Source organism: Pseudophryne corroboree, chromosome 2, assembly GCF_028390025.1.
Source record: "Pseudophryne corroboree isolate aPseCor3 chromosome 2, aPseCor3.hap2, whole genome shotgun sequence".
Lineage (NCBI taxonomy): Eukaryota > Metazoa > Chordata > Amphibia > Anura > Myobatrachidae > Pseudophryne > Pseudophryne corroboree.
The window spans coordinates 452,544,371-452,558,080 of NC_086445.1; the positions used below are offsets into that span (position 1 = coordinate 452,544,371).

Consider the following 13,710-nt stretch of genomic DNA (forward strand, 5'->3'; position numbering starts at 1 on the left):
ACTGTTCAGCGGAAGCGCCTTGGCGGGCTGCCCAAGAAGGTCCAACAGGTCGAGTAGAATGGGCTTTGATAGCAGCAGGAGCTGGAAGTCCAGCCTGTGCATATGCTTGTGCAATCACCATTCTAATCCATCTGGCCAAGGTTTGTTTATTCGCAGGCCAGCCACGTTTGTGAAAACCAAAACAAAAAGGGTATCTGACCTCCTGATAGAGGCAGTCCTCTCCACATAAATACGGAGAGCCCGTACCACATCCAAAGACCGCTCTTTGGAGGACAAATCAGAAGAGATAAAGGCCAGAACCACAATCTCTTGGTTAAGGTGAAAAGATGACACCACCTTAGGCAAATACCCAGTTCTAAGAACTGCCCGGACACGGTGAGAAATCAAAAAGGATGGACAACAGGACAAAGCACCTAGGTCTGACACCCTCCTAGCAGAGGCAATAGCCAGTTGGAACAGGACCTTGGCCGTGAGCCATTTAAGGTCCACTGACTCAAGAGGTTCAAATGGAGACTCTTGCAGGGCATTCAGGACAACAGACATATCCCATGGAGCCACAAGAGGGACATAGGGAGGCTGAATCCGTAACACGCCCTGAGTGAAAGTATGAACGTCAGGAATAGACGCAATTTTTCTCTGAAACCACACAGACGAGGCAGATATATGAACCTTGAGGGAGGCCAGACGAAGGCCTAAGTCCAGGCCTTGTTACAGAAAAGCCAGAAGTCTGGAAGTTCTGAATTTGTATGCATCGTAATTCTTAGCAGCACACCAGGTGAAGTAAGAAATCCAAACCCTGTAATATATCTTTGCAGATGCCGATTTTCGGGCCTTCAGCATAGTTTGGATAACCGCCTCGGAGAATCCTTTGGCCCTCAGGAGTGATGCTTCAAGAGCCACGCCATCAAAGCCGGTCTGGCCTGGTCCGGGTAGACACACGGGCCCTGAACGAGGAGGGCTGGGCTTTGAGGAAGTAGAAGGGGATGCTCTATCAATAGACGCTGCAGGTCTGAGAACCAATGCAGTCTGGCCACGCTGGAGCGACTAGAAGTAGTATTCCTCCTTCTTGCTTGAACTTCCATAGAACCCTGGGCAGGAGTAACACTGGAGGAAACACATAGGGCAGCCGAAAGTTCTATGGAATTGCCAATGTGTCCTCAACGCTGCTTGAGGATCCCTGGTTCTTGATCAGAAGACCGGAACATTGTGATTGTGTCGAGATGCCATCAGGTCTACATCTGGTAGGCACCATTTGTCCACTAGAAGTTGAAAGACTTCTTGATGAAGACTCCACTCTCCGGCATGCACGTCCTGACGACTGAGGTAATCCGCTTCCCAGTTGAGGACTCCCGGAATGTACACTGACGATATTGCTGGCAGATGGCGTTCCGCCCAACAAAGGATTTTTGACACTTCCATCATTGCCATGCGGCTTCAAGTGTCACCTTGCAGGGGCAAACGCAGGATCTAGCAAGGGGGGTTTCCGTGGGTGGGTGTGTATGTATGTATATGTGCATGTATGTGTAATATATATATATATATATATATATATATATATATATATATATATATATATATATATATATATATATATATATATACACACACACACACACACACACACACATATATACACACACACATACATATATATGGAGACAGAACGGCACTCAGAGACTGGTAAACCATAGAAAATCGGCACAGGACGCTGTAGCTGTTTGTCGACATTTCAGAGTCTACAGTAACTCTGAAACGTTGTCAAACAGCTACAGTGTCCTGTGCCGATTTTCTATGGTTTACCAGTCTCTATGAGTGCCGTTCTGTCTCCATACATATTATCTGACTTAGTATTAGTCAGGAGTGCCATTCATTTTATATATATATATATATATATAGTCCCGGACAATCTGCACTCCATCCATACATAAATAAATACCCAGGTGTCGGCTAGAATATAGTTCACATATGCGGGTGGCACTCTCGGGACGTAATTTACAGCAAAATAAATCCAGTAGACGGCGGTGCTTACTCCAACGTTTCAGTTTATTTTCAAACCGTTTTCATACAAAAAAACCAACCATACTGTACATGTTCTTACCTTTATAGGATAACACCCAGTGATCTCTGATGTCATCGTTTGCAGGGACAGCGGCATAGAGATCACTGGATGTTATCCTATAGAGGTAAGAACATGTATGGTTGTTTTTTTGTATCTTTGAAAACAGTTTGAAAATAGTAAGCACCGCCGTCTACTGGATCTATTTTGCTGCAGATTAAGTCACGATAGTGCCAGTCGCATATCTGAACTGTGTATGTATGTATGTATGTGCGTGTGTGTATGTATATAGTGTATATATATATATATATATATATATATATATATATATATATATATATATATATATATCACACATATATACATACACAAACATATAATGAAACATACGTACGTACAGTACATACACAGGCACAAACAAACCCACATACATACTGTACAAATACACACAGAAACAAAGATTTAAAACTTACATACTGTATACAGTACACAGTGGGCTGGGAGCAGAGGAGCGGACGTGTGAGGAGGGAAGGAGCCCCCGCCCCCGTGACTGTTAGCAGAGAGCTGCATACTTAGCTCTCTGTGTTTGCTGCAGCTCCGCACCCGCGATCGCGGCTATTTTGCTGAGACGGAGACACAGCTGTCTCTGTCTCAAAAGGAAAACTTGGCTCATCAGGGGGGGGTTTCCAGGTACTTGGAAACCCCCCCTGCGTGCGCCACTGCCTTGATGGTTTATGTATGCCACCGTGGTGGCGTTGTCTGACCGTACTTGAACAGGCTTATCCTTTAACAGAGGCAGGGACGAGAAAAGCATTGAACAGTGCCCGCAATTCCAGAATGTTTATTGGGAGGAGTGATTCCTCCTTGGTCCACCGACCCTGGAAAGAGTTGCTCCAACACCACGCCCCAGCCCCTCCGACTGGCATCCGTAGTCAGTAGGACTCAGTTGGGGGTCCAGAAGGGACGGCCTCTGCTTAACTGCTGATCCTGTAGCTACCAGGTCAGCGATAGACGAACCTCCGGAGTCCAGGAGTTCATGTGAGATCTAATCCGATGAGGTAGACCGTCCCACTTGGAAAGGATTAACCTCTGCAGAGGGTGGGAATGAAACTGAGCATACTCTACCATGTCGAAAGCCGACACAATCAGGCCTAGTACTTGCATCACCGAGTGTATCGACACTCTTGGGCGAGAGAGGAAGTATTTTATCCTGTCCTGAAGCTTCAGGACCTTCTCTGGAGACAGAAACAGCTGTTGATTGTGTGTGTCCAGCAGTGCCCCAGGTGCACCACGCTCTGAGCAGGAACCAGCAAGGACTTCTTCCAGTTGATGAGCCATCCGTGGGTTTGTAGGAAGTTTACCATCAGTTGCAGATGACTGAGGAGGACATCGTGGGAGTTTGCCAGGATCAGCAAGTCGTCCAGATCCGGCAGGATCCTTACTCCCTGGCGACGGAGATGAGCCTTCATCACGGCCATAATCTTGGTTAAGATCCGAGGGGCCGTGGCCAGTCCAAACGGCAGAGCCTGGAACTGATAGTGAAGGTTGCCAATAGCAAACCGCAGATATTGCTGATGCAATATGGCAATAGCGATATGCAGGCAAACATCTTGTATATCCATAGATACCATATAATCTCTGGTTTCATGGCCAGTACAATTGAGCGCAGAGTTTCTATACGGACCTTGGATACTCTTACAAACTTGTTCAGTGATTTGAGGTTGAGTATAGGCCGGAAAGACCCATTTGGGTTTCGGTACTAGAAACAGGGTTGAGTAGTATCCTCTGCCCCTCTGGGATAAAGCTACCGGCACCACCACTCCTGTATCCAGGAGGGAACTCACAACCATTTGTAGAGCTTGCGCTTTTAACGGATCCGAAGGGATAACCATTGTGCAGAACTGGCGAGGGGGACACCTCTTGAAAGAGACTGCGTACCCGTGAGAGACAACTTCTTGCACCCATGCATCTGAAGTGGTCTTTAACCAGACCTGGGTGAATCGCCGAAGTCAGCCCCCCACCCTGGGATCCCCCAGGGGGGGGGGGGGGAGGCCTGTCCCGTCATGCAGCAGGCTTGTCGTGTTTAGAAGCAGGCTGACGGGCTGGATTGTTTAGCCTTGGGCTTAGTGGTTTTGGAAGCAAAAGATTGTCTCGGGTATGCCTGATCTTTTGCTTTCCCTTGAGGCCGAAAGGAGAGAAAAGTGGTACCTTTTGCCTTCTGTGCAGAAGGAGTAGTGTTAGGGAGAAAGGCAGTCTTAGCAGCCGCCAAGTTAGCCACAATTTTATTGAGGTCTTCCCCAAACAGGATGTCTCCCTTAAAAGGGAGTACCTCCAAGGTCTTTTTGGAGTCCAGGTGCACCTTCCATGACCTCAACCACAGAATACGGCGAGCCAGGATGTAAGTAGTCGATGCCTTGGCCGCAAACACACCCGCCTCAGAGGACGCCTCCTGAATGTAATAGGCGGCGGTGGTTATGTGAGACAGATACTATCTGGCAATGTCAGATATATCCTGGAGCAGCTCATCCTCTAATGCCTGAACCCATGCTTCAATTCCTTTTGCAGTCCAATAGGCCGCTATAATGGGTCTATGTACAGCACCTGTAAGGGAGTAATTAGACTTCAGGCATCCCTCCACACGTTTATCTGTCGGTACCTTCAGTGAGGCGACAGTGGTGACAGGCAGAGTAGACAACACCACTAGACGGGTGACATGGGAATTCACCGGCGGTGAATTTTCCCACTTGTTACACAACTCTGTAGGGAGAGGATAGCGAGCTACCATCCTTTTTAGACAGGGAGAACTTCTTTCCTGGAGGAGAAGACCAGGGTTCTTGTCATATGTCCACTAGATGGTCAGAATGCGGTAATAACGTTTTAGTTACATTCTGACGTTCAAACTTATCAGGTTTCTTAGACACGTAGTGGAATCCTCGTCATCATCAGTGATTTGTAGGATCTGCTTAATAGCAACCACTAAGTCAGGGACATCAACCTGAGTAGTAGATTCCTCGTCAGAAGCAGCTGTGTCAGTGTCTGACTGGGCAGTATACTCCCCATCCTCATCAGAAGAATCTTCGGATAGATTAGTGGATTGTGAGGAGGAAGCAGCCCGCTTAGATGACCCCATGACACGAGAGTGACTTGGGGCAGTTTTATGTCTAACCAATGATTGACTCAATTGCTGCAACTGGTTTGAGAAATTATCCACCCAAGGTGGATTTACCATAGGGACAAGATGTGACTGTAATGGCACAGGAGGTCCCATAGGGGGAATAAGGCGTGTCACAAGCGTATTGAGCATAGTTGAGAACTCCGGCACGGTTGCTCCTGATCGGTTAAGGGAGACACAGACTGACTGGGAGAAGTATGGCACATTGGTGGTCATTCCGAGTTGATCGCAGCCAGCAACTTTTTGCTGCTGCTGCGATCAACTAGTCCACGCCTATGGGGGAGTGTATTTTAGCCTAGCAGGGATGCTAGTAGACTAGGCCTGGACATACTTACCCTGTGCGACGATCTCTGCGATGCTGGGGGCGGCTTTGACGTTCCGCCCTCCGTTCTGCTGGACACGCCTGTGTTTTCTTCTGCCCTCCCCGAAAACGGTCTCCAATGGTCTGGATCCACCCAGGTACGCCTTCTTTCTGTCAATCTTCTTGCGGTCGGCTGTGCGACCGCTTTCTTTGTTGGACGAGATGTAAACCGGCGACCCCTGTCGCCGGGCAACGTCGTGCACGCACACTGCGGCCGCGCATGCTCATTCCGGACCCGTTCGCACCACAGCGACAAACTGCTGCATGCGAACGGGTCGGATTGACCCCCATAGTACACAGACAGTCATACAAAGCTTTCCCCTCAGGCAAATCCTTGGCGCATGCGCTGAAGGATGCAGGAGCGTTCTCGGATTTCATGCGATGCATTCAGTCGCACAGCCGATCACAAGAAGATTGACAAGAAGAGGGAGTATCCGAGTGTCAACTGACCGTTTTCTGGGACTGTTTGGAAAAACGCAGGCGTGGCCGGGCGGGTATCTGACGTCATTACCGTGTCACTTGTAACCACAGGGCTGGTCTTGTTTTGCACAAAATGTGTTTGCAGGCGCTCTGCTGCACAGGCGTTCGCACTTCTGCAAAATTAAAATACACTCTCCAGTGGGCAGCGACAAGGCGTTTGCACGGCTGCTAAAAACTGCTAGCGAGCAATCAAATACAGTGATACAGTAGATATAGCTGGGATACACTGAAAGTGAAATCCACACAGCAGATATAGGCATACACAGTCACAGTGACAATGCAGATAATTATTTCAGTAATACAATAAAACTGCACTGGACTAGTATATGTATATTATATATATAACAATGCATGGTCTGAGACCAGATGTATATATCAGGATACTCGTACAATATATTCTGGCCCAGGTACACTTGTTCTTAACTAACACGGTCTTAATAATGACATGTAGAATACTTAAGTGTGTGTAAAATCACGGCGCTGATATACAGACGGAATTACAGAGAAGACCTTGCCCTGCAGTCCCAGAGACCAGTCGAAGCTATTCTCAGAAGATGGCGCCCAGCATCTCAGTCAGAGAGTGAGGGAGAGTGTGAGTCAGCTCCATGGCGGAAACACCACAGTAGATGACGCCCGGAGCTGGGAGAGGGGCTACAGGTCAATCGCTTTCTCCCCTATGCTGGTCCTCACCACCTGGTACTATGGAGTCTTAATAAAGTGGGCATTAGTACACCCGACCTGTACTCCTATGCCCTGGTGGATATAGTGGGGTCCCTGCTCGGTTACAGTGTCCACGCCAGCGTCACAGTACATCTCCTTAGACTGCGATCGGAACACGATTTAATAGCAGCCATGCAAACCAGGAGAGTGCTGCGACCGTGTGCCCAACGCCGGATCATCTCCACCACAAGTACCTGGGAATAGAGCCAGCGGGAGTATTCGACACCGCTGGGGAGGTGACGGAGCCGCGGCAAAGAATGTCACCTGACATGTAAGTGCTGCAGCTCTTGAAGACTTCTAAAAGCTTTTTCAGGGATGCCCAGTGCAGCCCCCCTGTTAAGTGACCTGCTTCTGCAGGCACCAATTTACAAATGGAGCTCACAGTGCCTGGAGGCGGGGTTATAGAGGAGGCCCCAATGCATCCTGGGACAGTCTAAAGCTTTAGCCTGTTGGTGCCTGGATCAAGATCCATCTCTACACCCCGATTTTCCCTGTGGAAACCAATGTACCCCACTGCAGATTTTTTTTTTTTTACTGAATTTACATTACTGGCAGGGAGTAACTAGGGGTATGTCAGAAGTGCTGTCCCACAGGATGAAGGGCCCCAGGGGCAGCCTCGTAGCCCCTGCAGCCAGTAGCAATCCTGCAGCTCATGGACGCTCTGGGCAGTGCTCCACTTCCTAGTACTAACGGGCCCTCCCCAAGGTGTTACATCATTATGTCACGGGTTTCTGGGCAGGGGTGGCACAGAGTGGTATAGAGCTCTGTTCCTGTCCTGATTACTGGTATCTTAAAGGCACCTAACCATGCTCCAGTTCAACAAGGTTGCCACAATGATTATCATATCCAGGGATTTCCTTTCACTAGCTGTTAAGCGTCCCGTTATAAAATATAATGAAGGTGAATGATATAAACACAGATTAACAGGGCTATGTATGCATACATATGAAGATAGAAGAGCAAGGCAAGCATAAATGGTGTGTTTTGTATTTGGCAAAGCACACGGGCAGGTGCAGTTATGTCAGAAAACCACAGTGTATCTGTAAATTGCTTTTATCAGCATGAATCTTTTTATAAGTTGGGATAAATTCCAGTAAAATTAGCTCATTAAGAGAGCAAGCGATATGAACATATGTTTATTTTAATAATTTTGTTCAATAAAATAATTGTATATTAATGTATTGTTTGCATTGTAGAAGAACAATTTCAAATGCTAATAGCATTCACAAGCAAAAACGTAAAGAGATCAGTCAGGATTCATATAGGAGGAACAGCAAAAAATATCTGAAACAGCGTCAGTCTATCATTGATGATAGGAAGTCTACAGCCACTGGTAAGTATTGACCTTTACAACACAGAGTATACGGCTTCAGCACACTCCACTACAAGTTGTACACACATCCTCTTCAAGTAATTACGTATAAAATACAGTTCTATGTTGTCTCTTATTGCACTTAGGTGCATGAGAATTAAGTTGAATGAAATGTGGCATCATTTTCTATATTTGATCATATTCATGTAAATGTAAAATACTTTGAACTTAAATTATTTCTTTCCCCCTACAGCTCTGTGATCTCATTTTCCAAACAGTCCTACTTTATGTCTCAGCTTCTACCAATCCTTCAGCCCTCACGGCTTCTTCCCCCACCTTCAACTCTCCTATCACTGCCACCACCATGTCCAACCTATTGTGTTGCCCTTCCCTCAACTTCTCAACCTATCCATCTCCTCTGGAACAAACTTTGTTTCCCCCATTATCAAGAAACCCTTCCATGACCCAGCCCTCCCACTCCAGCTGCCATCCCATTTCTCTCATTCCCTACGTCTCCGAACTCCTTGAGCGCGTGGTCTACTACTGCCTCCCTGTCTTCTACTTCCATTCCCTCTTGGACCCACTCCAATCAAGTTTTCCTTTTCTCCATTCCACTGAAACAGCTTCCACAAAATCTCTGGTAAACTTTTGGATTCTTAACATTCTTGACCTCACGGTGGCTTTCAAAACTTATCAAACTGCTCCTATATCTCCACACATGCATTAACCCCAAAAACACCCTACCAGCTTTAAAACTCATCTTTTCATTCAAGCCTACCTCAACTCCTAACTCTCCAGCCTCTGTATTTCACAGCTCTGCTGACCATGTTTCCTCTAAAATGTTAGTTACGAGTGGTGCACCTTCTCCTGCTGCCTCCCCTAATTCTTATGTAATCTGTGGATTAGAACAGAGCACTTTTCGACAATAGTTAAATTTGTAAACTAGTTTGTATCTGTCTAAATTATCTACATATTTTGCTGTATACAATCCCCAATATACCGAATGGTCCTACAGAACCTTTGTGGCACCATATATATATATATATATATATATATATAAAAGTAAAGAGACAATTCTATGATAACCAAAAGCTACAATAGCATATATTACTATCAAAACAAAAATGTAAATTCTTTTTTTATATCTAAATGTACTGATTTAAAACATTTAAGGAATGCAATATGGCAAGAGGCTAATCCGGTGGTTCCCAAACCTCCTTGAATCTTTTTTCACGACACCCCTAGGATAAAGATTATTTATTGATAGATATGCAAAAAATATTAAATTAAGTAAATTGTGCCTACTTGTCATCTGTAGGGTCAGTTATGTGGTGGTGTACAGTTGTTCTTCTGATCGTCCACATGTTTTATGATTGGCACTGGTTTTGCCTATCCTCTTTCGAGACAATGTATAGATATTTGCGGTGTATTAAAATGTAACTGTATTTACTGTCTTACTTTCATTGTAGAGGAAGACAATGAAGGGGAAAATAAAACTAAAGCCCAACCTGCCATTCCACCAAGGCCAAGCAAAGAGCTTATTCTGGACCGATGTACAGAAGATACAAAGAACAAGATTCGTACAGTGAACTAATTGAACTGCGATTAATGAAAAATTAAGATCCGCAGAGATGGGCAGAGGGTAACAGAACAGATGAGTGATGGCAGAATGCAGCTGAACAATGAGCTATCTCCACCTACATACATCTTTGTTAAATCAATTACACCCTAATGTATAATTTTTTCAACTGTAAGCTGTTTCCTCCTTTTACTGTTTGCCAGCAAACTGCGGCCTGATTTAGAGGAGGACACACTGCTGATGGCGGATGCAGTGGAGTGATTGTATGCTATTGCTCATACATCCCGATTGTGTCTGTGCACAGTCACCACCCTAACTTCAGGTGCACGCAGGGAGAATTATAGTGAAAGTGGGTGTTCCTGGGCAGTGAAAGGGAGATGGCTTAGCACATGCATGCAGGTGGTCTGTCTTATGGGTGTGATATGGGATTGTCAGTGACAGTTGTTGCATACACAGATGCTCATTCACCCACATAGGAGGCCATATATAGATGAGGAAACTGCACCTGCTATAGGGCTAGTGAGAGTTTCAGTGGTGCGACCAATGGTGTCTAAAGACGATCCAGGTGGTACAGTATTACTGCACGTGCGGTCGCTGGAAGTGGGCGTCACAGTCCTTGCACATTCTGACACAAGGATGTACATAGGGGAAGTATTTTGTAGCAGCATTTGCATAAAGCCAAAGATGTTTGATAGCTGCAGGCACTTATGCGTCCTCCTCTGAATCAGGTCCTGTAACCACTAACTGGCCCTATCTCCAGGTCCGTACAAAACAATGCACTGGAACCCCTACACACCCAATTAAATTTGGATCCAATACAAAAAAAAAAAATCATAACATGCCCCTCCTGCAGTCCTGCTCCATCTCTTCACATGGTCCCATACAGTGAATAGATTGGTGGATAGCTCCAGACATCCACCAATCAGCATGCTGACAGCCATTTACTGTCTAACAGCAGACTAGAAGGCAGGTAGAGAGTGCTGCCTCGCTGCTCTGATTGTGTAACCACCACCCGCCCCTACTCAAAGGCCCCTAGAATTGTGGGACCCTGGCAGCTGTCCAGCGTGCCTATACATTAAGATGCTCCTGCCTATCTCTCTGATCCACAGCAAACCTAGACAATGCTACCTCACCGTGCCACATATGTTATCATGTCTCGATGCAACATCTATGATTATATATAGTTGGTAGCTGTTAAATTATTGTTTTTGCATTTCTTTAAGCAGTCTATACAAATGTTTTACTACTTTTCATATACTGTTTTGATTTGCTATAGGTATACAAAAAAGTGTTCTTTATCATTATGAGATTCAGTGGATTGAGTGGTGTTCTATGAAATATAGTTTTACAGTGAAAATAAAATGTTGAGGAATGCCATTATTGACTAAGCAGGAAGCAGTTCAGTGTAACTGGCAATAGCTGTACAAGTGATTGTCACACAGTGTGTTGCAACTGTGCAAATGTTTCAACATACAGTAAATTAGCAAAGTGTTCATGTTCAAATACTGTGGTTGGCTTAAAGAACCCATAACCGACAGTAATACACTGAGCAAAATACACTTTTTTCTACAAACTTAACATTTAATTTGTGGTCTTCAGAGCAAGATTTTGTAAGGTCCACCAAGTACATAAGCAATCAGGCAATTTCTCAACTCCCTAACTTGCTGAAGCTCCGATTATGGTTAATTCCCTGGATACGTTTTGAATGTGATATAGTAATTATAGCTAGAAGCAATGTTATATGTAAGATAGGCGTCCAATCATTTTTACATTTTGTTAATTAAGTTGTCACCACTGTGGTAAGGAAATCTCTGGAGGTGCCTTTTATTCCAGAATAAATCTATTTTTTTGTAGCATCTCTTTATAATTTTTAACTTTATTAATGAATTTGCTCACATCTGAGGCTTTTGAACTTTTTCTGTGTCAATATAATGTACTACTCTTTATTTGCAACAAACATAATTATGTAACACTAAAGGGAGCATATTGTTCTAGAAAGAAATACTGTAGTGTTTACATTCAGGGTCGTAGCCAGAAATTTATAGGCCGCATAGCAAAATTTTTAAGGGGCCCCTTCCCAATGCTTCTACAGATACACCTCTCCGTAACAGTTATTTATTCTATGCCATATAATAGTGCCCTGGTTGGTTCATGTTCTGAACCATAACAGTGCCTTAGTTAATTGTATGCCCAATAATAGTGTCCTAGTTTATTTTTTTCATATGACCATAGCAGTGCCCTAGTTCATATGATATCACATTGTAGGGCTGCAATACACTACTCCCAATTCACATTATGACATACAGTGTCCCAAGTTCATATTATGCCACATTACATTAATGCACCCGTTTCATATTATGCCACATTATAGTGTCTCTACTTCATATCGTGCCACATTACAGTGCACCAGTTCATATTATGTAACATTATAATTTTATACTATATTACAACGAGCAGGTCCATGGGCATACCTAGATACCTAGAACAAAAGTTTGTAAGAGCCCCTATGTACCACCCAATGGTGAATAATGAATATATCAAATGTAACTTTGACAAGGAAGGTGGCCCCTCTCAGCTGTGCCCCATAGCAGCTGCACTCACAGCACCTATGCCCTTGTTTTCCATTTAATTTTATATTATTTGCAAAAGTTGAAAGAAAAAAGATTGGAATTTGTACTAGTTGGATGTTACACAAAATTAAAAAAGTTACTGTAATAGAGTACACTGGAAGACCTCATGTTTCTCTCTGTGTGCGTCCTAGACTCCTCTCTCTGCCCATCTGATGTTATAGAAACATGTTTCATGACTGGTCATACGCACAGAATTGCAGGACTGGAGACATAGGCACATACCTCCAGAGCCGGCCCTAGGTATAGGCAAACTAGGCAATTGCCTAGGGCATCTGGTATGCCTAGGGGCATCAGCAGCTTCTGCTGATTAAAATGATATGCGGCATGCCTATATTCTGTGTGTAGCATTTCGTACGCAAATACAGCCACAGTCGCACACAGTATATAGGCATGCCACATATCATTTTAATCAGCAGAAGCTGCTTGTGCATCCTAGCCAAATAGCAATGCAAATAAGATGCATTTTCATAAAAAATAGGCACCCGACGTTAGCAGAGCTGCCAGTTGACTCACGTTGGGAACTACATGTGTCATTATGTGTATAAGGGCATTAATAATGTGTAACATGTGTAAGGGGCACTATGTGTGTTATTATGTGTATAAGGGCACTAATAATGTGCGGCATATGTGTAAGGCCAAATGTGCACACTGTTCTTATTTAAATTACAGGGGGTTGGAAAACAAAAAAAAGGACTGCTATGGGTGGGGGTTGATGGTGCTGGGAAAGGGGTGCAGGGTCAGAGGCGGAACTAGCGGTGGTGCTAGGGGGCACCAGCCAAAATCTTGCCTAGGGCATCATAATGGTTAGGGCCGGCTCTGCATACCTCCCAACATGACCCTCTCCAGGAGGGACACAAAGCTCTGCTCCTGGGCTTCCCTCTTAATTTAAGATTGCCATCACCTGTGCTGAAACACCTTTCTTATCAAATAACTAGTTCAACACAGGTGTCAGCAATCATACATTAAGAGAAAAGTCCAGAAGCAGAGCATTCTGTCCCTCCTGGAGAGGGTCATGTTGGGAGGTATGCAGGCATGCTCTGAAGCACTGAACAGCTATCTAATCACTGACAGCCTGCTGGGAGTATTTACCCAGCCCAGCTCTCTGACAATTTTGGTGAAGATCACAGTCTACCAGAAATGCCCTTTATACAGCATTGTTGGCGGGACCCCTGGGAGTAACTGGGTTCTAAGCAGCCACTGTGGTGGCCTTCTGGTAAATCCACTACTGGCTGTGATATGCAACAGCGCTTTATTTCTTATACACAATAAAAAAGTGGGATCTATGCGCAGGAAAAATGTGCATCAAAAGAAATGCAGTGATGTGGTTTTGAACTTGATGAATAAATAAATTGCATTTCAATCAGAAAATATAGTGCTTACTAGCCACCCTTAGGTTTAAT

At 44.8% G+C, this 13,710-nt stretch overlaps 1 protein-coding gene across 2 annotated transcripts in view; it reads left to right on the forward strand.

Annotated features, from left to right (window-relative positions):
* Positions 1 to 11,536, forward strand: part of NCF1 (neutrophil cytosolic factor 1) — a 32,559-nt gene extending 21,023 nt beyond the window's left edge. For both annotated transcript variants that reach the window (XM_063953730.1, XM_063953731.1), the window contains 2 exons: positions 7,986 to 8,122; positions 9,571 to 11,536. In XM_063953730.1, the coding sequence (XP_063809800.1) occupies positions 7,986 to 8,122; positions 9,571 to 9,695 (262 nt within the window). In that variant the 3' untranslated portion in view covers positions 9,696 to 11,536. The remainder of the gene's footprint in view (positions 1 to 7,985; positions 8,123 to 9,570) is intronic.
* Positions 11,537 to 13,710: the final 2,174 nt, after the last annotated feature.